Source organism: Natator depressus, chromosome 6 (genome assembly GCF_965152275.1).
Source record: "Natator depressus isolate rNatDep1 chromosome 6, rNatDep2.hap1, whole genome shotgun sequence".
Classification (NCBI taxonomy): domain Eukaryota; kingdom Metazoa; phylum Chordata; order Testudines; family Cheloniidae; genus Natator; species Natator depressus.
This window is the reverse complement of record NC_134239.1, coordinates 117,690,660-117,716,484: the sequence shown is the minus strand read 5'-3', so window position 1 is coordinate 117,716,484 and position 25,825 is coordinate 117,690,660. Positions and strand designations below refer to the sequence as shown.

At 45.1% G+C, this 25,825-nt stretch overlaps 1 protein-coding gene across 3 annotated transcripts in view; it reads left to right on the top strand.

The window, feature by feature from the left end:
• SYT16 (synaptotagmin 16) overlaps positions 1-25,825 on the top strand; it is a 133,795-nt gene that overhangs the window by 76,518 nt on the left and 31,452 nt on the right. Inside the window, exon 3 of one of the 3 annotated variants that reach the window (XM_074956405.1) lies at positions 8,167-8,804. The exons of the other annotated variants lie outside the window; for them this stretch is intronic. Coding sequence (XP_074812506.1) covers positions 8,240-8,804 — 565 coding nt within the window. The 5' untranslated portion in view covers positions 8,167-8,239. The remainder of the gene's footprint in view (positions 1-8,166; positions 8,805-25,825) is intronic. 3 annotated transcript variants of the gene reach the window in all.

Below are 25,825 nucleotides of genomic sequence, written 5' to 3'. Positions count from 1 at the left end.
CTAGGGACCGAATGTCTAGGCAGCAGTTCTGCGGAAAAGGACCTAGGGGTGACAGTGGACGAGAAGCTGGATATGAGTCAACAGTGTGCCCTTGTTGCCAAGAAGGCCAATGGCATTTTGGGATGTATAAGTAGGGGCATAGCGAGCAGATCGAGGGATGTGATCGTTCCCCTCTATTCGACACTGGTGAGGCCTCATCTGGAGTACTGTGTCCAGTTTTGGGCCCCACACTACAAGAAGGATGTGGATAAATTGGAGAGAGTCCAGCGAAGGGCAACAAAAATGATTAGGGGTCTAGAGCACGTGACTTATGAGGAGAGGCTGAGGGAGCTGGGATTGTTTAGTCTGCAGAAGAGAAGAATGAGGGGGGATTTGATAGCTGCTTTCAACTACCTGAAAGGGGGTTCCAAAGAGGATGGCTCTAGACTGTTCTCAATGGTAGCAGATGACAGAACGAGGAGTAATGGTCTCAAGTTGCAATGGGGGAGGTTTAGATTGGATATTAGGAAAAACTTTTTCACTAAGAGGGTGGTGAAACACTGGAATGCGTTACCTAGGGAGGTGGTAGAATCTCCTTCCTTAGAGGTTTTTAAGGTCAGGCTTGACAAAGCCCTGGCTGGGATGATTTAACTGGGAATTGGTCCTGCTTCGAGCAGGGGGTTGGACTAGATGACCTTCTGGGGTCCCTTCCAACCCTGATATTCTATGATTCTATGATTCAAAGGAAAAGAGCTTGCCACCCTCCTTCAGTGAGTACCTACTTATCATCGGAACAGCAATTTTGGCAGGTTGGCCAAGGCTTTGTCTCCTCTGTCATCTCTAGTTTGCAAGCTCCAACCTTTTGCCCACCTCCCCACTTTGGAGATTGCCTTTCCCATTTCCAACAGGTGTGGCGGTGTAGGTATCTCTTACGAGACTACACTTAGTCAAGAAGTACACTCCCTCTTTTGTTTAGGAATGATAGAACCAGTTCCATCACCTCACAGGAGGAAAGGGTTTTACTCAAAGTATTTTCTCATGCCAAAGGAGGACAGAGGGTGGAGATTGTTCTGAGATCTAAGCTGACTGAACAAATTTGTAAAGTCTCAGAAGTTCCTGATGGTGACTCTGGCAGCTATAATCCCTTTTCTAGAGGCAGGAGATAGGCATCCTGTAGGTCAAGGGCCAAAAACCAATTTCCTTATAGTGACATATCCAGAGCACAGGGGTTACCTGGATTTCACCATGGGCTAGAATAATTTTCAGTGCTGAGTACTTCCCTTCAGCTTCTCTTCAGTCTCAAATAAATTTTTCAAGGGTTTAGCAGTAGTGGCTAAAAGTCATTTAGCCTTCAGCGAGAAGTAATTTTAGTCTTCCCATATCTTGAAGACTGGCTAGTACTTACAAAGCAGTACTAACTTCCACCTAGACAGCTCTCGTCCTCTTTCAGGAGTTGGGTTTCCAGCTAAACTTAAATAAGTCCAAGTTAGCCCCTGAACAGAGAATACATTTCATAGGGACATGTTTGGAGTCATTGGCAGCCAGGGCCTTCCTTCTCACAGACAGATTCATAACTTTGTTGAATCTGGTCAGGACAATTCAAGGACGCAACTGTACTACAGCAAGGAACTGTTTGCAGCTCCTGGGTCATACAGCAGCTTGCATCTTAGTGATCAATCATGCAAGATCATGCCTCCACTGCTTTCAGGGCTGGTTCAGGAGGATGATCTATTCCTCAACAACAGCTTGGACAAACAGGTTACAGTTTCCCTCCAGGTGAAGAACTCCCTGGATTGGTGGAAAGGCCAACACAGTATCTGCATAGGCATCCCTTTCATCTGCTCAGCTCCAACAATAACTGTGACAATGGACACATCACTGTTTAGGGTGGGGAGCACACACCTCAACACACTCACAACTCAGGGCAGATGATCATCTGAGGAAACTGATCTCCGTATCAACGTGTTGGAACTCAGGGAAGTCAAGAGTGGCTGCCTTCAGTTCCTACCCCTTATCAGTGGCAAATCAATCAGGAGCAGGATGGATATGTACCTTGCATGTTCTATATCAACACACAGGGAGGAGCAAGATCACCCTCCCTATGTACCAAAGCTATAAACTAGTTATGGAAGTTATGGAGTTAGCCCATCAGATTCAGATCTCAGCCATTTACCTTCCTGGAGTCCAGAATGTCACAGCCAATAGGCTCAGCAGGTACTTCTCCCAGGACTATGACTGGGAGTTGGACTCTCAAATCCTTCTTGGGATATCCCAGAGGTGGGGACTTCCCCAGGTGGACCTATTTGCCATGTCCAGCAACAGGATGTCCCTTATTTTGCTAAAGAGGAGCCTAGGTTGCCTCTCTTTTTGGGAGATGTCTTTCTCCTTCTTTGTACAAAGGGCCTGTTCTGCACATTGCCTCCAACAACACTAATTCTAAGAGTGATGAACAGCATCAGGCAGGACAAGGCCAGGGCTGTCCTTGTAGTATCAACTTGGCCAAGGCAAGGTTGGTGTCCTTACGTGCTTGACCTGTGTGTCCAACCAATGTTCAAGCTTTTGACCGTCCCTCATCTCCTCTTCCAGGAAATGGGTCTTGTGTTTCAGTGCAACCTAGGGGTGAAATAGGGCTCCAAGCATAGCTCCCAGACGGTTCATGGGATTATAATCCACCTGCTCAACAGGAGTACAAGAAGTATTATTAAACAGTAGAAGGGAATCAAATAGAATTACTTATGTAAGCAGAGTCAGGATGAGCTCCACCCTGACATCTGGTGGTGAGGTGTGGCAAGTTGTGGAAAAGAACTTCAGGGGCTGATTTCATTTGCATAGGCACACCCATCCCACCTAGCATGAGCCCATAGCTGCCCAAATGGTCACTTTGGCTGCTGTGGGATCCCCAGTTTCTCTGTGATTGGGGCAGGAAGAATAAATTGTTATCCTGATTCTGTGCATCAAGGACAGTGGAACTGTACTTGGCCTTTTGTTATGATGAAGGGACTCGCCATCAACTAAGTAGCACTCGCTAGGTAAGGGACATGGGTTCCAAAACTCAGTGAATTGAGAGAGGCTGGGGACAGGTATTAATACCTGATGGTAGGGGCCCCCTGGTGAGGGCCTTACATGCTAATTGCACTTCCTCCTCTCTCCACTGTGGACTATCAGAGCTAATTTTGATTCCATTAGGAGTCTAGTTACAGGCTGCTGAGCTGAATTCACTTTGAACCAATGGTGCACCAGCACTAAACTCCCCTACTACAAGCTGAAATCACAAAAGAGCTAAACTTACTAAGAGCTGAAATCACTGAGTGTTGTGTTAAGTAGGGGGGAGCCTGAAAATATATTGCGGAGCAGTTTGCGGGACAGCTGGCAGAGCACAGCAGAGCGGCTCTTGGAGCAGAGCAGTTTGCGGGATGGCTGGAGTGACTCATGGGACAGCTGGCAGAGCAGAGCGGCTGGTGGAGCGGAGCAGTTTGTGGGACGGCTGGTGGAGCGGAGCCCCATGGAGAGGTGGGGCAATCAGCTTTGGACCACATAAGGTGCCCCTTAACCCCACCCCCCCATCTCCACCCAGGTTGGGAGGTAAAACTCTGCAGATAAACTTTCAAACTCTGGTGCTGCACTGACCAGGGACAGAGACTTTGGGGACTTTGGGAGACTTTGGGTTGCTGGACTCAAGAACCAAAGGGAAAGGGCACGCCCCAATTTGCTTGGGGTGGGTTTTTTTGCTCATGGGTTGTGTTATGAATCCTGTTGGTGGTGTTTCCCCAACATAATGCCACATTGTTTCTCTCTGTTATTAAAAGGCTTTTGCTACACTCAGACTCTGCTTGCGAGAGGGAAGTATTGCCTCTTGGAGGCGCCCAGCGGGGGTGGCATATATTTGTCCCAGGTCACAGGGTGGGGGCTCAAGCCGGTTTTGCATTGTGTTATTGGAATGGAACCCCTAGACACTGAACCCGGCCCTTGTTGCTGCCAACTCTGACAGGCAGAAGGGTTGCACTTAAATTCAGAAATGGAAGAGGTTCAACCACTGATGTCACCATCACCACCCTGTGCCTGAATCTTCTCCGCTCTTAGACATCTGCTGGACTTAAAAAACTGAGTATATCAATTAGCTCTGTTAAAGGTTCATCACCCTGCGATATCAGCTTTTCATTTCCCCCGAGATGGGTATTCCATTTTTGTGCACCGTATGTCCTTGAGATCTATTAAGGGTCTGGCTAATCTTTATCCACAGGGTAAAGATGCTACTATGATTTGGGATCTCAACCTGGTACTTAAATATCTTATGGGACCTCTGTTTGAATCTATGGCGACCTGCTTCTTGCATCACTAATCTATAAAGACTGCCTTTCTAGTAGCTTTCATGTCAGCCCACAGGGGTGGAGAGATTGGAACCTTGATGGCAGAACCCCCATTTATAATGTTTTTCAAGGACAAGGTCTTACTATCACCACACCCTAAGTTCTTAGCTAAGGTGCTGTCGGATTTACACCTGAACCAGTCTAGTCATCTACCTAGGAATGGAATGACGGTACATCCGACAGTTACTGTCATGACTGGGATGTTGGGGGGTCAGGCCTAGTAGTTGAAGTGGGAGTCAGGCCTAGTGGTCAGAGCAGGAGTTGGGAACCAAGAGTTGAGCCAGGGATCAGAGTCAGGAGGAAGCAGGGCTGGAGCAGAGTGGAACAGGACAGGAGCAAGGCTGGGAACAAGGCAGGCACAGGAACACTCGCAGCTGCGCACATAAGAATCGAGACACCAGGGACCTGCTGCTGAGCTGAAAACAGGCCTGGTCTGCTGGCTCCCTTCAGCCAATCAGGTGGGCAGGTCAATCAGGTGGTCCTGCTGCAACTCGTCTGAGCTCATTTATCTGCCTGGAGGCTGGGCTGGCTAGTCCTCAGGCTCAGCTGAAGGAGGTCACTCCTTACAGTTACCATCGCTCCTAATATAATCTATAAAGAAATCAGTGTATTGATTGTAGGGATTTCATAGTGATGGTTGTGGCGCTTTCTCTTATATGCCTAACATCGACCCTTCTACCCATCTGATTTTCTAAAAGAAAGGAAACAATTAATAACTACACAAGCTATTTAGCCTGAAACGTCTCACGAGAGGGAGAAAAGGTTGGGGATGTTTGAAGTGAAGCTGATAAGCTGTTTTTTGGTGGGTTTTTTTGAGATATACACGTTAAAAATAAGTGGTACTTGCTCCCACCAACGTTTCACTTATTGTTCTCATCAATTTTTCTCCCTCCATAACTCAATTTTTAAAAACGTGAGTTGAGATTGGTGAAGTTATTTAAAACGAAAATTCTTAGCGTTGGAAGGGCCTTGCTGTGACGCACGTTGACCTTCTGCCAGGGGGCACCAAGAGGTCGTTGGCTCACAGACGTGAGCGAGTAACCCCTCACAAAAATGCAGAAAGGTTTTGTTCTCTTTATTTTTAAACCAACTATTCCATTTTAGAAGCAATGTTTAGCTACTGTGCTTAGCAATCATCGCTGGATAGAGCAAACCCAAATCACCCTGACCCAAAAAGCCCCGAAAGGCCTAACTCTCTCCTTCCAAGCTGTCAATGCTGCCAGTGTCCCCTAACAACGTCTACAGTGCAGTGACTCATCACTAGAAAAATCTGCAGCACACTGAAAACATACCATTTGGAGACGGTGGAAAATGAATTGAATTCAGAGTCAAAACAAATATATCATATGAGGAAGAGTGGCTGGATGGGAGCCGGGGGGACAGTGAAGGGAATGGGCGTGATTGATTGCATGGGAAATATGACCTTGGTTTAATAGGCCACTGAAATCAATGGCAAGCTTCCAGTTGACTCCAAGTGGCATTGGATCAGTGTCTGCGCATGTACGGAAAGGCTTTGTGACCACCATTAACTTTTTAAAACGTATTGTCAAAGATTTAGTCACCCGCGCTTTTATCACCAGGATAATGATTATATTTTTAAGCATGCTCTAATGACGACAAACGTCTTGGAGATTTCTGCAAAACGAACCATAGCCAGTTAAATGAATGTCATTTGGCAAAATAATCAGTCATGGAAGGTGCAGATTGAAAAGATAGACGGAGTCATCCACATCTAATTCAGTGGGGAGCTACTCTCTAAAAAAAGACTGGACAAAAGACTCTCCCTAGTTTTATGTATCCCAGGAAATGGGGCTCCTGTCAGTTTCCTTTGGATACTATTCTGCAGCCTTATACATATAACTGTTGAGAGGTTTTCTTGATGGTCCCCTTCTATTTTCCCTTTCTTAATGTATAATTCTTCTCTCTTTTGGGGTGAAACCCTGGCCCCCTTGAAGTCAGTTATATCAGTGAGGCCCAGATTTCACCCCCGGGATGTGACGGAGTAGGGAGTATTAACCTGGTAATGTTGCAGGGGAGTTTTACTCATTTACTGTCTGCATTAATACTAGATGGAGATGGGAAATCAGGGTGTGACTTCACGGAGGGATGACACTGGACAGCCAGCACCTAAAGGGTGGCGGCTGCCCTTCGTAACCTGAGCCCAGGAGGGGGTTGGAGCCAGGTGACACCTTCTGCCCCGGGAAGCTGGGCAAAGGCTGGAGGAGGCTGCTGGAAGGAGTTTCAGTTTGGAGGTTGCTGGTGAAACAGGCCCAGCACCTGGGTCAGGGCTCCCCACCCCCCAGGAAGGACCTGACTGAGGGGTCCTGTTTTCTGTACCTACTAGCTCTGTTTTAGACTCTGGTCCTGTTGTCTAATAAACCTTCTGTTTTACTGGCTGGCTGAGAGTCACGGTGAATTGCAGGGAGTGGGGGGTGCAGGGCCCTGACTCCCCCACACTCAGTGACAGTCCCCCTCTATTTCCCTTTCTTAATGTAGTTATGCCTATCTATATTGCCCTGTGGCACACTGTATAATTCTTCTCTCTTTTGGGGTGAAACCTGGCCCTCTTGAAGTCAATGGAATCAGTAAGGCCCAGATTTCATGTAAACATTTTTTCCCCCTTGTAGTTGTCACTGACCCAAGCAGTACAGGTGGCTTAATCTTTCCTCCTAAATCCATTAGCTTTCTGGCAATTTTTGTTCCTCTTCTCTGAACTCCCCCTGAATTTGCTGATATCTTTCTGGTAATGTGTGGAAAGATTTTTCAAAGGCACACAAAGAGCAGATGTGCCAGAGGCATGCAGAGAAGGGCCCATTGCCTTCCTGCAGTCCTTATGAAGATGAAAAAATGACACACATTCCTGTTTTGGATTGAGATTAGTTTTAAAAATTGAGATATTTAAATCTCTCTCCACACACTACTTCCAGAAAATCAGAAACTGTCTTAGGTTCTGGTTCTGCAAGGTATGTAAGCACATGCCTAACATTAAGCCTCTGACTAATCCCACGTAATTCAACGGGACTGCTGACAATGCGGAAAGTTAGACATGCTTAACTGCCTTGCTGAATCAGGGCCTGAGTGTAGAAAATGGTTATGTTTCATTTAAACATCAAAAGAACATTGTGGTTATTCTCAGCTTCCCCTTCCTCTGCCAACAATTGATGTCAAAATGCTCCTTTTAAACCTTCTCATAGAAATGAATACAGCCTATTGACTTGTGTTCCCCCACGGGAACCGACATATGGGTAGTGAATGGCTAGAGCATAGTTTGAGGAGTGGGGAGTGCTGCTGCTGTCTGACAATGATTGACTGTGTGACCTTTAGGCAAGTCAATTAAAAAAATAAACAAACAAAAGACTTTCTGTGCCTCAGTTTCCCCATCTTTAAGGTGGATATAATATGATACTTAACTCAAGGGGGGGGTTAAGCGAATAAAGGTTTGTAAATGCTCTGAGAACCTTGGCTTAAATTTGCTATATAAGCAAAGAGTATTTTTATATAGATCGTTCTGGTGCTAATAGTGTAATGTATGAGCACCACGAGAAGTGCTGGCGTTCAAATGGTCTCTATTTAAGTTTTTGTCATAATGGCTTTTATCTCGCTGCTGTAGGATTATCTGGAGTTCTTTGCTGTCTGCTGCAAAATGCATGCCTTGCTGTGTAATCTTGGATTTCTGGTGGTGGCTTAGTGGCGGTATCTCTAAGCTGGTGGACGGGTTCTTGCCTTTCCTTCTCTCTAGGCTGGATAGTTTTGATAGATAACACATAGACGCTGATGGACAGGTGATTTACGGTAATCTCTTATAATGCTTATTCTATAGCTCACAGAATTGTAAGTGTGGCATGCTGGCAAAACTGAACAACTGATCATCAGATACGGGTCATGGTATAAGCATGGCTTCTCAGAATGCTCAGAGTTTCCTCCAGCCACTCTCCTCCTGGATGTCACGGATGTATGAAGCTGTCCAGCAAGTGGGAGACTCCTTATCTGCTTCATTGGTCAACTTGAGCAGAGTGGACCACAAGTCGGAGGAAGATGGAAACCAGGACTTAGAAGACAGTGACGGCAGTTACAAGGACTACTCTGAAGATTCAGAAGATGAAGGAAGCTTTAGCCAGAACATGAAAGATGCTGAACACGTGCATCCTGAAGACGGTGACTTTCCATCAACAAGTCATGATCTTGATTCCCAGGCACCTGCCCGGGGCACCGACATGGATCTGCAATGGCAGAAAAGAGTGAGAAGCGGCACCAGCTCCTTAGAGCAACGTCCAGACGACACCAGCTCTCTGTCATCCCAGGGGTTTTACCAAGAATATGACGACCACCAGCTGCTAGGTATGCTTCCTACCATACCCGAGGAGGAAGGCTACCTCAACAGGCAGATAAGGGACCTTCAGCGTGACCTTGATATGCCTGGCTCATTAGAAAATATTAATGGAAAGGCATGTGTGGAAGGTAAGATGGTGGTTACCACCCGGCAGCATTATGTAAGAGGGCCCATTTCTCTCCTTTGACTTTGATTGATTTAGTTATTAATCTGCTCATTTTATTTTACATCATCTCTTGTAGATTTCTCACAGCTTCAAAATCCCCAAACCAACCATGCTAATGGCCCTGATTCTCCTCTGTCTTTCAGAATTAATTGCATTAAAGTGAGTGGAGTTCAACGGGTGTAAAGACACGGTAGGTTAGAGGAAAATCAGGTCCTGTTACCATATTAAGAAATGCAGTTCATTTCCCGCATTTATTCAATTCAGGCTCATGAGCTTGACATGTTAGGGTGCTGTGGATTTCAGCCAAAATGCTTCAGGTATCAGAACCCTTCAAAGGGAGCTTTTCACCTTAAGCCTTCACTTTGAGAAGCATCTGCTTGTACATCATTGCTTAAAAAAAAAATGAAACCTTGCCAGGAATCTCAAGATGTTTCTGTGTGGCTTGCTGTGAAATGCGGTACTGAAGGATAGATGTGTTTCGAGAGTTACAGGTGAAGTATTCCCAGATCACTTTTTCTCCTCACAACTTTTCAAATGAGATTCAAGAGGACGCTAGGCAGAAAATGGCAGGAAATGGATCAGAATTTGATTTTTTTTTAAAATTAAGTTAAATTAATAGTTTCAGGGGTCTGAATCTCAGCTGCCCAAAGGATGCATACCAGATAGCCCCCTAATAATGGCTTCAAGACTGGGCTTGAAAAGTTTATGGAGGGGATGGTATAATGAGACTGCTTTCAATGGCATGTAGCTGATCTGCAACTGTTAGCAGCAAATATCTCCAACAGCTGGTGATTGGACACTAGGTGGGGAGGGCTCTTAGTTACTACAGAGAATTCTTTCCCAGGTGTCTGGCTGGTTGGTCTTGTCCACATGCTCAGGGTCTCACTGATTGCCATATTTGGCGTTGGGAAGAAATTTCCCCCCAGGTCAGATTGGCAGAGGCCCTGCGGTTTTTTTTTTTTTTTTTTGCCTTCCTCTGCACCATGGGGTATGGTCACTTGCAGGTTTAAACTAGTGTAAATGGTGGATTCTCTGTAACTTGAAGTCTTTAAACCATCATTTAAGGACTTCAATAACTCAGCCAGAGGTTAGGCTTCTATTACAGGAGTGGGTGGGCGAGGTTCTGTGGCCTGTAATGTGCAGGAGGTGAGACTAGAATAAATGATGCCAGCAGAGGGCAACAAAAATGATTAGGGGGCTGGAGAACATGACTTATGAGGAAAGGCTGAGGGAACTGAGATTATTTAGTCTGCAGAAGAGAAGAGTGAGGGGGGATTTGATAGCTGCTTTCAGCTACCTGAAAGGGGGTTCCAAAGAAGATGGATCTAGACTGTTCTCAGTGGTAGCAGATGACAGAACAAGGCAAAATGATCTCAACTTGCAGTGTGGGAGGTTTAGATTGGATATTAGGAAAAGCTTTTTCACAAGGAGGGTGGTGAAGCACTGGAATGGGTCACTTAGGAAGGTGGTGGAATCTCCTTCTTTAGAGGTTTTAAAGGTCAGGCTTGACAAAGCCCTGGCTGGGATGATTTAGTTGGGGATTGGTCCTGCTTTGAGCAGGGGGCTGGACTAGATGACCTGAGGTCCCTTCCAATCCTGATATTCTATGATTCTATGATTATGATGGTTCATTCGAGCCTTTGAGTCTGTAAGTTAAATGTATAGTTTCAAGGGTCTGTATGGCAGCTACCCAAAGGATGCAGACCAGTTTTCCCCCTAATAATGGAAAGAGAGGGCTGCAATAATCTTAAAACTTTGGCTGATGAGCAACTTTAAGCACAACACCCTTCGAGGTAGGTGGGTGGTGGTGGTGGTCTGGAATTTCTATGCTTCTGCACTATATTGCATGTGACCTCATTGTGTGTATGTTCATGTGGAATTTATTCTATCAATCCACTTTCCATGTGTGATCAGGGAGAGCTGGCAGAGGTGTAAGCCTATGTGGACACTGCATGAAAACTAGTATCCTGACTACGTTGTATATAGGTAATGATGTATTAAAGCCATTGTTTCGGGGAATTCATATTTTCTCTTGGCCTAGGGTAAAATTTTCAAAAGTGATCTAGGAGCATAGGGGCTTGTCTACACAGGAAAGTTAATTTGGATTTAAAGCGGAATAGCTATTCCTGAATAACTCCATGTGTTGGACTCGCTTATTCTGGAATAAGAAATCCTTGTTTCAGATTGGCTTAATCCACTTCCAAGGAGTGTTAAGGGCTTGTTCACACAGGGAGTTATTCTGGAATAGCTATTAGATCAAGCTGATTGAGAGTAAGGCTCTGTTATTCTGGAGTAGGAGCATCCACTGAGGTAGTTCATCAGAAATAATTAATCTGGCATAACTCCCTGTGTAGACAAGTCCTAAGACTTCCAAGTGCTTAACTCTTTTGAAACTGGCATTTAGACACTTCCGAAAATTTGAACCTGCTGTTGGAAAAGCTCTCCCCTGAGGGCGGCTAAACACCTTTAACTCTCCCCTAAGGGCGGCTAAACACCTTTGACTCCCACCTCCGGTATGGTGCTTGATACTGCACAGGATCTGGCCTTTTGTTTTGGTACTTGGTGGGGAGATGAGACATGGATGGTGTAAATCTTGGCAGTGACCCTTCAAGAAAAATTTAAATATGTCCTTTACTTTCTTCCCCCTGCACCATCATTCCCATTAAACAAGTAAATAATTAGAAAGGAAGGAATAACCAGCCAATAATACTCTTTCCCACCATCATCCCCTTCCCCCAAACTCCCCTGCCTGATGTCTTTGATACTGTATTTTAGAGCTGGATCAATGTGAATTCTCAAGTTAGAAATCCAGGCCTCAGTAGTGGTGTCTGCTAGAAGGTGAAATTCACAAATGCTGCATGAAGCCAGAGTAATCAGGCATTTATGTGGCTGTGCAAGGGGATGAAATTGTTCCCCTTCCCCAAACTGAGGGCAGGATTTGACATTAAAGGATTGGAATAGTGGCCATGTTCTCTCAGCACCTGTTCTATGGGAGTTCCTGGCCACCGCATCCATGTTAGTTCCTATGGCCTGACCCCTACCAGCCTCTCTCCACATTAGCCTATATGGAGCCATCATGGAGCTCTACTCTGCAGAGCTCCCCACCCCTGCCCAGCTGCTTTGCCTGAAGCCCCTTCCTTTTCACCTGTAAGCACCAGCTTTCCACAATCCTAGTGCTTTTTCCTCCACTATGCACTGCGCTACGGACCATATTGTGCCCTCATGACTTGATTGATGGCGGTGAAGTTGCAGGCATGGATCAAGGGCAAGATATGGCATGAAGGCCTGGCTTCTTTCATCTCAGAGCTATCTAAAACATATACATTGCAGCAGCTTGCTATAAAGTGTGAAAGCACTGAACCATGATTGAAAGTGTCTGTCTTGATATTTTTTTTTTTATTAAATTTCCCCTGTCTCGGATGTGATTGAACATGTTCTGCTACCCAAAGTGTGGTATACCCCTTCCTAAACATACATGCCCCTCCTTCATCTCTCCCATTGCTCTTTGGATCTGTTGATTTACACTGAGCATATGAAATGATCTGTTGATAATTGAGATGTGAGAAGATGGGATACCCTGACAACTTCAAATTTCAGATCTGGATTGAAATGATCAAGGGAAATGTAAGAGGTATCCTTGTTTCTGTTAGCTTTCTTCCTAACCCTAAATGACAACATAAGTGAGCATATGGGCTGGCTGGCATACAGTAAAGGAGAGTCATTCACTAGCATAAATATTAAACTTCTGAAAAATTTTCATCTTGCGTTTGGCATTATTTCCCTTGGTCCTGTAAAATACATGTTTCCTGTTTATCCTTGGACTCTTTTCAGAACATTGCATCTTGATTTTATTGTACTTAATGTACCATATTCTCCTTTACAACAGAAGATTTTAAAGCTAAATTGGCACAAAACAAGAGTGATGCTTGAATGCTTTTTGTTGCCATGGCAATATTTCTGGGCATTTACTGAAGACCTGGTTGCCAATAGTAATGTAACAGAGAAAATAGATACACTTCATTTAGCAGCCACAGATGATTAATAGGCACAGAGACCCATTACAGGGTGATCCTAATATAGGCTATGCTGGTTTTAAAAAAACAGCAGCAAAAGAAAAGCCTTTTGGTGGAAAAACATCACCTTTTGCTAGGTGAAGTAAAGATGACATAACTGCAGTTAAAAATTGGGTGGAAAAGACCGATTTTTATCAAATAAGTTTTTTAGCAGATGGTTTTCAGCCACCTTTTTTTTTTTTTTTTTTTTTGCTTTCAAGAAACATGCTCCCTATTTTCTAAAGTAGCCCTTCTGCTGGCCTCAGTGCGTTCCAAGCGTAGATTATTGAAAGGCATTTCTAGGCTAAGGGGTCTAAGTATCTGAGCATTGAAATCTTTGAGTTCTCAGATCACACTGCTGATAGGTAACGAGGCACCTGCTGATCTGCTGTGGCGCAGGTTCGCCTGCCAGGGAATCCCTGCGTTGAGCCCCCAGTCTATAACTAAGAGATGCAAATGCTGTTGTACCACAGATGCATTGAGAAGTTCTAGCACTCTTTCACTTCGGTCACTTTTGGTCCATTGTCAGAAAACTAGATACATATGAGATCTGTAGATGTGTAGATCTGCACTGGAGACTGGATACCCCGTCAGTATTTAACTGAAGCTCAGTTGCCTTACTCCATATTCCTCTGTCACACCAGCTTAGCACCAGCGTGGAGGAAACCTTCTTCTTTGGCTGTCCCTTGATGCGAGGATGATGTCTGCCAAGGGGGTTCATTGGTGCGTTTTTAAGTGGCTGAGGAGCCCAGTTCTTGCCCTGCAAATTTTCCCACAGAAGTGACAGTTGTGATCTTGGAGGAGACCTAGTTGTTAGCTGGAATGTTTGTCTCCTTTGTCGTGTCCCTGTCTCAGGAGCACGTCTGTTCTCAAAGTGAGCTGTGGCTTGGTGTATGATGTGGCACAGCTGTGTTCTGTTCCGCCCCAAGTCCTCCCAGTTTGTTGGGTTGATGCCTCCCTTTTTAAGCTGTACTTTCAGTATATCTTTGAAATGCTTTCGCTGCCCTCTGCAAGCCCTTCTTCCCTGACTTAACTGAGAGAAGAGCACTTGCGTCGGGAGGCGAGCGTCAGGCATACGTACACAGTGGCCAACCCAGCGGAGTTGGTATTTCATGACCTGCTCTTCCATGCTGCTGATGTTGGCTGCAGAGAGAACTCTGATGTTAGTGCATCGGTCTTCCCAGCTGATACTGAGAATTCTCCTGAGGCAGCGCTGCTGGAACCGCTCCAGTTGCTTGAGATGTCGTCTGTCAGTTTCCCATGTCATCCCCACCCTTCGCTATGGGTGTGAGACAACTGCCTTGTAAACCAAGATCTTGGTTCCTGTTTGTAGGTGCCTATTATTGAAGACTCTAGTGGAAATAGCATAAGAACCAAGTCAGTCCTTATAAATCCCTTGCAGAAAACAAGTGATGGGATGGTTTAGTAGTGAGTAAAAAGAGGGGCCTGTTGGGTTAGGGCAGGGGTCGGCAACCTTTTAGAAGGGGTGTGCCGAGTCTTCATTTATTCACTTTAATTTAAGGTTTCGCGTGCCAATAATACATTTTAATGTTTTTTAGAAGGTCTCTCTCTATAAGTCTCTATATTATATAACTAAACTATTGTCATATGTAAACAAGGTTTTCAAAATGTTTAAGAAGCTTCATTTAAAATTAAATTAAAATGCTGATCTTACGCCGCCGGCCTGCTCAGCCCATTGCTGGCCTGGGGTTCTGTTCGCCTAGACCGGCAGCAGGCTGAGCGAGGCCTGCGGTCGGGACCCCGGCTGGCAAGGGGTCTGCAGCCAGAACCACAGATCGGCAGTGGGCTGAGCGGGGCTGGTGCCCGGGACCCCAGACTGGCAGTGGGCTGAGCAGCTCAGCCCGCTGCCCGCAGACTGCTGCCGGTCTGGGGTTCCGTCCGCCAGCTCCTGCCAACCAGGGTCCCGGCTGCCGGCCCCGCTCAGCCCGCTGCTGGTCTGGAGTCCCGGCCCTGTCCACATAGAGTAGGTACCTACCTTCTCCCTGGTTCTAGCCATTCTCTTCCTCTCTCTGCACTGAGATGAGGGTGGGAGTGTGCTGAGAACAGGGCTGGGGGGTGAAGGAGCAGGCTGCAGGTTGGGGTGCAGGGTCTGGCCAGGAGCTAGAATGAGGAAGGGGGCTCAGGGTTGGGGCAGGAGGTTTGGGTGTGGAGCGCTTACCTGGGCAGCTCCCATTTGGTGCGAGGAGTGCAGGTGGGAATGTGGGGGGCGGGGTGTGCAGGAGCTCCCGTTTGGTGCTCAGAGTGGGAGTGGGGATGTGGGGGGTGCAAGAGTCAGGGCATGGGGTGTGGGGGTCTGGGTATGTGAGGGGGGTGCAGGGAGCTGGGGGTGTTTGAGGAGGGTGCAGGAGTCAGGGCAGGGGACTGGGGGGGCTGGGTATGTGTGGGGGGTGCTGGAGTCAGGGCTGGGGTTGTGGGGGAGGTGCTGGGGTCAGGGCATGGGGCTGGGGTGTGGGGGGGTGCAGAGGTTAGGGCAGAGGGCTGGATGTGTGTGAGGAGGGTTCAGGGGTCAGGGCAGAGGGCTGGGTGTGTGTGAGGGGGGTGGAGGGGTCAGGGAAGAGGGCTGGGGTGTGTGTGGGGGGTTCAGGGGTCAGGGCAGAGGGCTGGGGGTGTGGGCTGGGGTAGTAGGGGTGCTCCCAGCCCCCTGCCCTGAGCGGCTCATGGCAGGGGGCTGGAGGGGGTATGCCCTGATTCCACCCCCTTCCCCAAGGTCCCCGGAGCAGAGAGTGTGCTGGGGCTCTGCTTTTACCTCTCCCTCTCCGAAGCAAGGGTCGTCAGCTGATCGGCCGCAGAGAGGGAGAGAAGGAGGGGCAGGAACCCAGCACGCTGGGGGAAGAGGTCGGGGGAGGGGGAAGCTAGCTTGCCCTGCAAGGAGAGAGCAGGGGGCGGAAAAGAGCAGGCCGGGCAGGATTTTTAGTGGCACTCTGCTGTCTGCCTGGGTCTGGCAGACAGCAGCGTGCCATTAAAAATTGGCTTGTGTGCCATAGGTTGCCGACCCCTGCGTTAGGGAATTGGCAATGGGAGTATGGGCCAACATCACCGGCTTGAATCTAGTTCAAATAAGAAATATCCCAAAATGCTACGATGGCTGTTAGGCACTTGTGTGAAATGAATATGGTGGTCAGAGCCTACTTGCCAATGGACGAATGTCCCACACAAACAGAAACCCACACTCATCATGAACACGAGTTGACAGTTTCCGTAGAGAGGCTGAATTTGGAATAGGCGTGGGGCCTGAAATACCACTTGAGTTGAATCCTCTAGATCAGAACTGAAGCACATTGGGGAAGCATGTACTTCTAGTGCCAGTTCTGCGAATGAAGAGTTTCCTGGGCTGTCAGTCTGACACTGTGTTCGCAATGTTACAATATAAATGAGCGAGCACTAAATCAGGAAATTCTCAGGAGGCAACCTTAACATTGCAAAACCAAGATTTTCATTTGTTTTTTCTGAAATAAGGCAAGATCCATGCCAGCTAAAGACTATATTCAGATCACACTGAAATGACTTTATCAGACCTTAGTAAACTAGAAAATGTGAAGGTTTACCATTACCCAAGGGATCTGGTTTGGCATTAGGAATCCGAAAGCAAGAGACTGCCAGGAAGAAGTGCCAGATTATCCTTGGTAGTTGGCATTGTTTAGACTTGGTTTTTATCCAAGGACCTGGAGCTGAGCCAGGTGTCATTCATCCGTAGGCAGGCTGTGGGCTGGGCCCTCTATATAATCTGTGAATAACATTTAGAATTTAGAAATTGAAGATTACATTTCCAGGTGTGATCACACATGCACAAAAGGGCTTGTCCTCACTAGGAAAATACACCGAGGTTAGCGACCTCATCCTAGACACGTGTTTACGCCTAGAGAAGTCTTGAGTCAAACACAAGTTATTAGACTCAATACGGGAGTAACTGAATGGAATTCTGTGGTCTGTGTTATGATAGTGTAATCATCCCTTCTGGCCTCAAAATATATGATTATATGAACCTGACCCAGCTATATTGAGGTAGGAGGAGTAGATTTGTATCTACTCTAGGGAAAATGTTGAGGTTTACATCGAGAAGCTACATCATGATAGCTAGCTTTCATGTATTTTCTTAGTGTAGACAGATACTAAAAGGCTCAGGGATATTAAAGTATTATAGATTTTAAGGCCAGATCGGACCATTCTGATTATCTAGTTTAACCTCCCGCATAACAAAGGCCATAGAATTTCAACTAATAATTATTGTTATGGAGGGAATTATTCTTCCCTTCGGAGTGAGCCCAATTTATTAGTATTTGTAGAAGCAAGAGGCCCCAAACAGAGACCTGGTTCCCATTGTGCACTTTACGCATATAATGAGAAGATCCCTGCCCCGTTGCTTGCAGTCTACATCAAACTTGTTTTGAACTAAAGAATATCTTTTAGAAAGACAGCCAGTTTCAATGTAAAGATTCCAAGGAAGGTAGCAGCTTCATTGGTAAGAACTTAGAAAGAACTCTGGTTGGAATGTGTACTCTGGAGCCTTTATAAGTCAGGAGTGCCTTGCATTCAAAAAAGGAAGTGCTAAAAGGCCACACTGAATCAATAGGAACACTAGGAGTGAATAAAGAGAATTAAAGGCAATGTACAGAAAATTTTTGCTACCAGAGTGGAGGAGAGCACAAGGACAAGCTGGGATATATATCTGGTATCTCGAGAAGATTTTGTGGGAGTCTGAAGATTTCTTCAATGATGCAATAGAAATGAGCTGTGTCCACTGATTTTTTGAGTTGGTGGTTTAGTTTTTAAACGTATAGCATCCACTCAGAATTAATGTGCACACACACATCTGTTGTGTGTGTAGTAATGGGGTTCATTTTTTTTCTAAAGTTTTCCCTTTTACATAATTTCAATCTCTTCTGTTGTTTGAAAGTGTTAAGATTTGCAGAATAATACCAATGAACAATTCTTTGCAATTATAAAGTACCCTCTAACCGGGATGTCAAAGCACTGTGCAAAGAGGAATGAAGTTCACAATAGGCCTGTGGGGAAGGTCGGTAGTGAGCCCATTTTACAGATGGGAAGACTGAGGCACAGAGAGACTGAAGACACGGTTTTCAAAGGTGACAAGTGATTTTGGGCGCCTCCATTTTTGGGGGCCCACCTTGCAATGCCTTAGGCTTGATTTTCTGCCGTGCTAGCAGAATCAGTGAGCATTGGGGGCTGTACCTCACCTTTCATAAACCAGACCCAACGTGGCTCAGATTAGACACCAAAAGTCGAGGTGGCATTTCAGACCCTGTTGATGTCAGAGTTCCCCGAAGGCATAGTTCAGAAAACCAGTATTTGTATGTTGCAGAATGAGGAGAAGAAGAAGGAGGTAGAAATGGTAAAGCTGCCTATTCAGAGAACCTGACAGCAGGGAACTGGGTAGCTGTTGGTCATTGCTGTCTAGCAGTAACAGTGTTCCATGATTTTGCTGTGGGTCTCTTGCTTGGGATTTAAAGTGCATACAAAGGACCTTAACTTGTGAAATGTGGAAAAAAGCTACAGATGGCCAATAGTCAGTCACGCAAGAACAGTTATCGTAGGCTGATGGGATAAATCCCTTTGAGAGAAAAAGTTTCTGATTAATCAGTAACAAGACTTACTATTTGTATTATGGTGGCACCTAGAGGGCCAACCAAAATGGGAGCCCATTGAGCTAGGCCCTGGAGTCTGCCCTTTCAAAGGCCCGGAGTCTGCCCTTTCAAAGGCCCGGAGTCTTGGGGCCAGCCAGCCCTGTTTGATTATCAGACCCATCTGGGAAGAGCTCAGGTGTTACCTATAAAAGGGCTGAGAAGGCTTAGTTGAAGTAGGAATGTAAATATCATTTAAAAAGTTAACCATTTAAACAATTAAAATTCTATCATTTAAACGGTTAACTGATTAGAGAGAGAGGAGCTGGGGTTGCTCTGGCCAGCGAGGCAGGGGCTGGGGCCGGCTGACCGGCCATGAGGCTGGGGTCAGCTGGCCAGCCGGTGGGGCAAGGCCTGGACTGGGGTCCTGCGGGGCTGGCGTGGCGTGGGCAGGATCGGCGCAGGTGGGGTCGGGGGCTGGCGAAGGCAGGGATCTTGGATCCAGGGCTGGGATCCGGCCAACACGGCACAGCCGGGGGTTAACAGTTAACGTCGGTTAACCGGTAAGCCTAATGCTTTGGTTGTGAGTTTTTTGCCACTTTCTGGAGTCTTGTTCGAATTAATAAAACTGTGCCTGGTAAGAAGGGCTTGAAAGACCTGGGGTGTGGTGTCAGCCCTTCCTGGATTGGGGTACAGGCCAGCACACTTCCATGTGGTGGAGAATGTGGGTAGGTAACTGGTCCGTGGAACTGAGGAGAAACTGAGGCAGCAGCTAGCCCAAAGCCAGGCGAGGTGGGTGGCTCTGCAACACACTGTACAAACATATAGTGAGAGTTGCTTCTCCAAAAAGTTTACAAAGAGTTGTATATTGTAGGGTGTGTATTGCAGAGGTATGTAGAGTTGAAGTGACCTTGCCCAAGGTTACACCAGGTCAATGACAAAGCCAAGGATAGAATCCAAATATCCTGAATCCCAGCTCATGGCCCTTTATAGTAGACACACTGCCTCCTATCTACCTAACAGACATGAGAACAGAAGATAACCAAGGTATACTTTGCAAGACCTCTGTCTTCTATGTTCACCAGTGAGTAGGTTGTATAAAGTTACACAACCTAATCTATTATTGATCATCTATTCTAATTATTTATTAGCTAAGAGGAATTTATTTAAAAGGAAAACATGGGCGTTATGATTCACAACAGTTACAGAGCAAATTGTGTGTGTGTATTTGTGCATGTGTTTTCTGAGCCATTTTGCCAAGCAGCATCCTCTTCCCACTCCCCATATGGCAGCTGTGCCTCTCTCTTCCTTTGGGAAATTGTTTAGGAGTTGAGACTTCATTTACCAATGAACAGCATGTTGGCAGCATCTGAGAAATGTTGCATCTCTCATTGAAAACCTGCCTCTTCACCTCTCATCTCCTTCTACTACTGCTCTATACAAGGTGGGAATGATCTCACTGCATTATGTGTGAAGTAACAAGCAGACTTGTACAATACTAACAATGTTGTCTGCAGAAATAGAACGTTGTATTTTTCTGCAACGACTGAAACAGTTTTTTCCTTTTTTTCTTCTGTTTGTAGTTTCAATTCTTATTAATTTGGCCCCGTTTGTAGAAGGTCACTCCATAAATTGTTGATTGCAATTACAAAATGGCAATTACAAAACAGAACACTCTCTGGGACTTGGGCCTTGATCCTCAGTGGCATTCTGGCCGTTTTGCACCATTCCAGTGGCATAAGCAGCTCTAAAGCCAGGCTATCCGGTCTCTGGAGGATCATCCCAGTGCATGGAGAACTGTTGTAGCTCACAGCTGATGCAACAACCCCTACATCTCTCTAGTATGGGGGTATGATTAATGCTATCTTGTGCCCCATCAATTCCTGGCTGTTGTAATTGACCATTGGCAGCTGGCATAATTTAGAATTGCCTTTAGATGTTGTTAGGGTGATATGGGACTCTTGAGTCATTGCTGGAGATAAACTATGGGAAGAGATGGATGTTGAGAGGGATCTGAAGGAGGGGAGTAAGATTGCATGGACTTCTGGATGCTTATCCAAGCCCTAGGTCACAACACTTAAACTGGTTCATTCGGCCACTTCATTCAAGGAGTCAATTTTCTATAGCATCTAGATTAGAACACAGACTGCAGGTTGTATGAATGTCTTATCTCTAATTCTAGTACCTCTGATTCTTAACTTTCCAAGATGTCCCGTTTGTTGGGGAATGTATTAATATATGATTCATGAGACAATATTCTGGCTCTGTGAACTCAACTATGAAAATATTAAGACCTGTTCTAGTCAAAATCTGGACAACTTTTAGGATCGTGCCATGAATCTCTGAGGACAACTAGGGACCAATGAGATCCGCAGATGAAGATTTGGTAACTGACTCCTCTGCTTGGACTAGTTGGGATTATATGTGGAAAAACGTGCAGTTGACGGTTATAGGATGCCTACTAGCAAGTTGGTGTAATTGGGCTGTTTTATTGGAGGTGTTGTTCGTGTGTTTCTGAGATGGTTTCCCCAGATTGAGCTAAGGAGATGCATACTCATGTTTGTGTGTAGTTCAGTGGTGGACAAGTCTCAAAAGATTTGGGAGTTTTAGAAGTTCAGATAATGGTCCAATCTTACCAAAGGCCAGTGAGCTCCTCTTCCTACTGTCTCCCAACAGGGCCATGGGACTCTCCTTCCCATTCCTATCCAGGTCCATGGGACTATCTCCCTTCTCCTCCTGTCCAGACACTGGGGGGTTAAGAGGAATTTGTGTTGGGTCCCTGTGCCTTCACCTCTCATTTCTGGCTTGCAATGCAGTCTAGATCATATCAAGCCAAAAGTTCATGTGAATGGTGTGCAGAAGAGCAGGGCTCAGCAGAGACCACAGCTGTACTGTACGGAACTGTACACGTTTAAGGTACGGGCAGGGGGATGTGTGGCAGGACAGTCCACTGACTTCAGAGAGCTTTGGATCAGGGCCCTCCTGAGAAGCCAGAGGCCAGCTAGTCAGCCATAGGAAGCTGTGGGGATGGTGAAGAGAAGAGTCTGAGGGCTGATTGAAATGGGGTCACCTTAAACAACCCGATCTCCAACCTGTAAAAACACCTGTGGACTTAGTTCAGTTTGGCGAAAGGTCTGAGGTTCGTCCAAGCCCCGCATTCCAGTTAGTTTTGTGGTCTCAAGTTAGGGGCCTGCTCATATTGCTAAAATACAGTACTGTAGTTATATAAACACTGCTCACCACTGCCTTGTTTGAATGTTTTTTTTCCCTTGGGAGTGCAACTCCATTGAAATCAATGGAGTTATGCTTGTATAGAACTAGGGTTAGGCTGTGATGAATCAGCCCCTCTGTAACTAACCAAAAGCTTATGTCGTTAAAAAAAATTATATTAAGTGGAAAAATAAATATCTGCCTTGCTGCAGTGCAGTAGTAATTCTTAGCAGCCCTAAACAAATATCTTAGCTAGGGAATTTGTTCCCGCCCTGTTAATCAGCAAACAAAGAATGGTGGTGGGTGTGCCCCTGCAACAATACACAGGAACCAGCTGATAAGAACTATGGTATAGCGAAGCGCCACTTATGGTGAACCAGAGTGAAAGTTCTGAGGAGTTTCAATGCATTTCAATGTACCAGCTGGAGTTCTGCAAATAGTGAAATAGTTCTGGGAAAAAACATGACTCCATTTTAAGAAAGCTCCCTTCTACTTAATGGAAAAATCTGGGGTAAAGTCTGACTTTTGTTGCTAGGTGATCTTTTGCAAAGAGAGTTTGCAAAATGATGCTTTTACATTAGAAGAGTAAACAGCATCTTTAAAAAAAAAAAAAAGAAAAAGGAGTGGGGGTGGTGGTGGTGGTATAGCAAGCCATTGTGCCGTAGAGCCTGCTAGAGAAAATATATGAGAAAGTTACATATATGAAGTATAAACAATTTTCTTTTCTATTATGAGGGAAGGATGGGTCATGAAAACTGGCCTTCCTACATATAGGCCCCATCTGTAGTGTTTTAATTGCTACTAATTCATGCTTAATGAAAACCCATAACACACAGTAGAGATGGGCAAAATCAGGGGCAGTTTTGCTTTTGCAAAAACTTCTTGCCTGCCTTTTCATTTAGCGGTTACAGAAGCCCAGGCAGGGGGTGGTTTGGAGCTGAGCACAGTTGCCAACTTTCATGCGGTAAATAAGCACCCCGAACTTTCACAATAAGTCAAAAACCAAGCTAATCCCGTTTCAAAACAAGCCAATCCCTAAGAACCCCAACACTCTATCTGACTTGACCCACCTGGCTTGCAGTCTGGGACTGGGTGGGCCTGCTGTGCATCCCTGATTCTCTCCCCTGCTTGCCCCCCCCTTACGCCTGCTTGCCAGGAGCTGATCAAAAAAGAGAAGCAACAAGCTACAAGCCAAACAAGCTACAAGCCAAAAACTAGCCAACAAGCAACTCACAAGCCAATTAAGCCAAAAACAAGCCCAATTTTTGTGTTTTTTCCAGCAGGTTTGGCATGTCTGGATCTGAGTCCCTTTTTTTTTTTTCTTTCAAATTTACATCCAGATATGGGAACTGGAAGACGGATACAGGTAAAGTGGCCCAGTACTCAGAATTATGGTAGGTGCATCATGTTGCATATAGCTTGTGCAAGGTCCCTGCCTGGAAGAAACCTGACTCATGACTAGAGCTGGCAAAAAATGTTCAGTATATAGTAAATTCACCAAAAAAGAGAGTTTTGGGGGCCACTGAAACTATTTGTGAATTTGGATCAAATTCTATGAATAGTTTCAGCTAAATAAAAATGAGGAAGATGTTTCTGAAGAAGTCAAACCAGCGAAATTTTTTTAAATGAACCGTTTCAAAATTGTTTCATTGTTTCAAAATGAACCGTTTCATTTTGAAAATGTTGTTTTGTTCAACCTGAACAAAATTTATTTGGTTGGTCATTTTGGCAAGGAAAAAAACACCAGGTTTGGTTCAGAATGAACCTCTTCTTTTGTTTTGTTTAGGATTTTCAGTTCGGCAACTAACCCAGAAAATCAGTTATTTGCTTAGTTCTTCTGTTCAGTCAAGGTAGTGGGCCGAGTGCAGCAATAAGAGGTCACAGTCACTCACCTATCGGGGGTGTGTAGCATGATGGAACAGTTGGCACTAATTTGCACTCTTGTTGACAGGCTCACTAGAGAGCATACAAAATGAATGGGCTTGGCCATATCCAAGTCCTTCTAAGGGCTGAGTTACGTTGGTAGGGATGGAAGCTTCTCTTGCCACTGCAAATGCATTACCTGAATCAGGTAATCTTTGCAGTATTTAAATTCACAAAAAACATGATCCTGAAACGGTACAGCTTTAATATATTACAGAGAGGCCCAGTTTCTATATATTTAAAATACATTTTAGGCCTAACTTTTTTTTTTTTAAACCAGGTCTCCTTTTTGACAATCATTTTGGGTCCACAAGTAATTGTTAGGACAAATGAAGACACATGGACACTTAACTACCTGTGTAGCTATAGGTGAGGTAATCAAACGTCTACATTCCCTCATTTGCACTCCCAATAAGTTGTATTAGCAGTTGGTTGAAGGTGTAAAAAGAGAGTCTGAGGCTCTCACCTCCCACTGACAAAGCGCTGTCCACAGAGGTGCTTTTCGTCGTTAAAACTTCTGTTGTTCCAGGGGTTGTTTTTTCATACACCTGAGCGACAAAAGTTTTAACAATAAAAGTGCCAGTGTAGACAAAGTTGAGGCCCTTTGAAGACCAGGCCCGTAATTAAAGAGGGATCTGGTAGTGACATCTCTGTTTAGGTTGCCTTACATTTCCATTCTAAAAGATTCCTTCAACCTTTGTTTTGACAAACTATGACACCTCCATTGTTTGCAGCCAGACTTTGAAATTTGGCAGGGGTAAAGCCCTTGAGCTATCACCCTATTGTCATATGGAATTCAGTTCAGATTTTGCTCAGTTATAAACTATTGAAAATCACCATTTCTCTTCTGTCACTGGCGTTCCATGGGGAAATTGTGGCAACAGAGCAAAATAATAATTGAGCATGAACATTCTGAGGTCCGGCCCATGTCCTTGCCACTGCTGCAGCAGTCACTGTACTAAGAACATTTGTGATTTGCCAGGCATAGGCATTATGCGTATACATTACAACACAATCTTTAATTACGTGGTCACATACTGTTTTTGCCACTGGACCGCTTGCTCATTCAGAGCATCATCCTGCTCCCATTGAAGTCAATAATGAAACTCCCATTGACTTCAGTGGAGCAGGATCAACCCCTCAAAGCACAGGATGGGTAAACACAAGAAAGAATTAAGGTTATCTGGGGAGGATAAATTTGGCATTACTGTGTTCTAAGTGCTTGACCTCACAGCTTAAACAACCACCATTTAACATGCAAGTGGGGAGCGGTATGCAAAATATATATATTTGACACCATTCACAATATATTTTATCAGCTATGTGAAATACATTCTTTTCTGTATAGGCTTTGAATAAAGATATTTGATTATTTATACTTGGTAATGATAAAGAATTCTTGGACCATTTATCTTGGGTGTTTTTAGCTGTGTAGTATTTGGACGTCTGTAACCTAGATTTAATATTGAACATGTATTTTAAATTCCTTGCAGACACTGTCTGTGGTATTTGCACTGTACTGCCAACTCCCCTTTAGAAATGATCAGCGGTTTGATTTGTAAAAGAGGCTGTGTGTGTATGAGTAAATGAGTTAAAATGCATGTACTGCGCAACATTTTCAAATCACAAGATGTGTTCATCATCTTTCACGAGTTTAGATCGTAATCACGGGCCCTTTATTTACGTTTCCATGGTGATTCTGAAAATGCTTTCCCCCCTTTCTAATCAGAGCATTTGTAGATCTGACTGTTGAGTTTTTTTCTTTCCCATGAGTAAACTTGGTTGTATTATTATAAATATATTAGCGTGACAATCTATGGAGCTGTCTCCTTCCAGGACAAAGATTCAGCAGCAGAAGTCATATCAGGCATTTGCTCTAGACCCTCTAGTTCTAGCATTTAATTAGCATGTATTTTTTAAAATGCAGCTAAGAAATAGCACCCCACATCATAGCAAGTGCTGCAGTTACACTTTGACTTCTGCTTTACAAGTCCCCAAATTGTGTGTGTCTGGTGGCACGGTCCACACGGGGACTTGTATTGCTGACTCGCATTCAATCTGTGATCCACTATACCCCCCATATTCTTTTCAGTGGTACTACCACCTAGCCAGTTATTCTTTTCTAAGTGTAGTACTTTACATTTGTCTTTACTGAATTTTTATCTGGTTGATTTCAGACCAATTCTCTAATTGTCAAG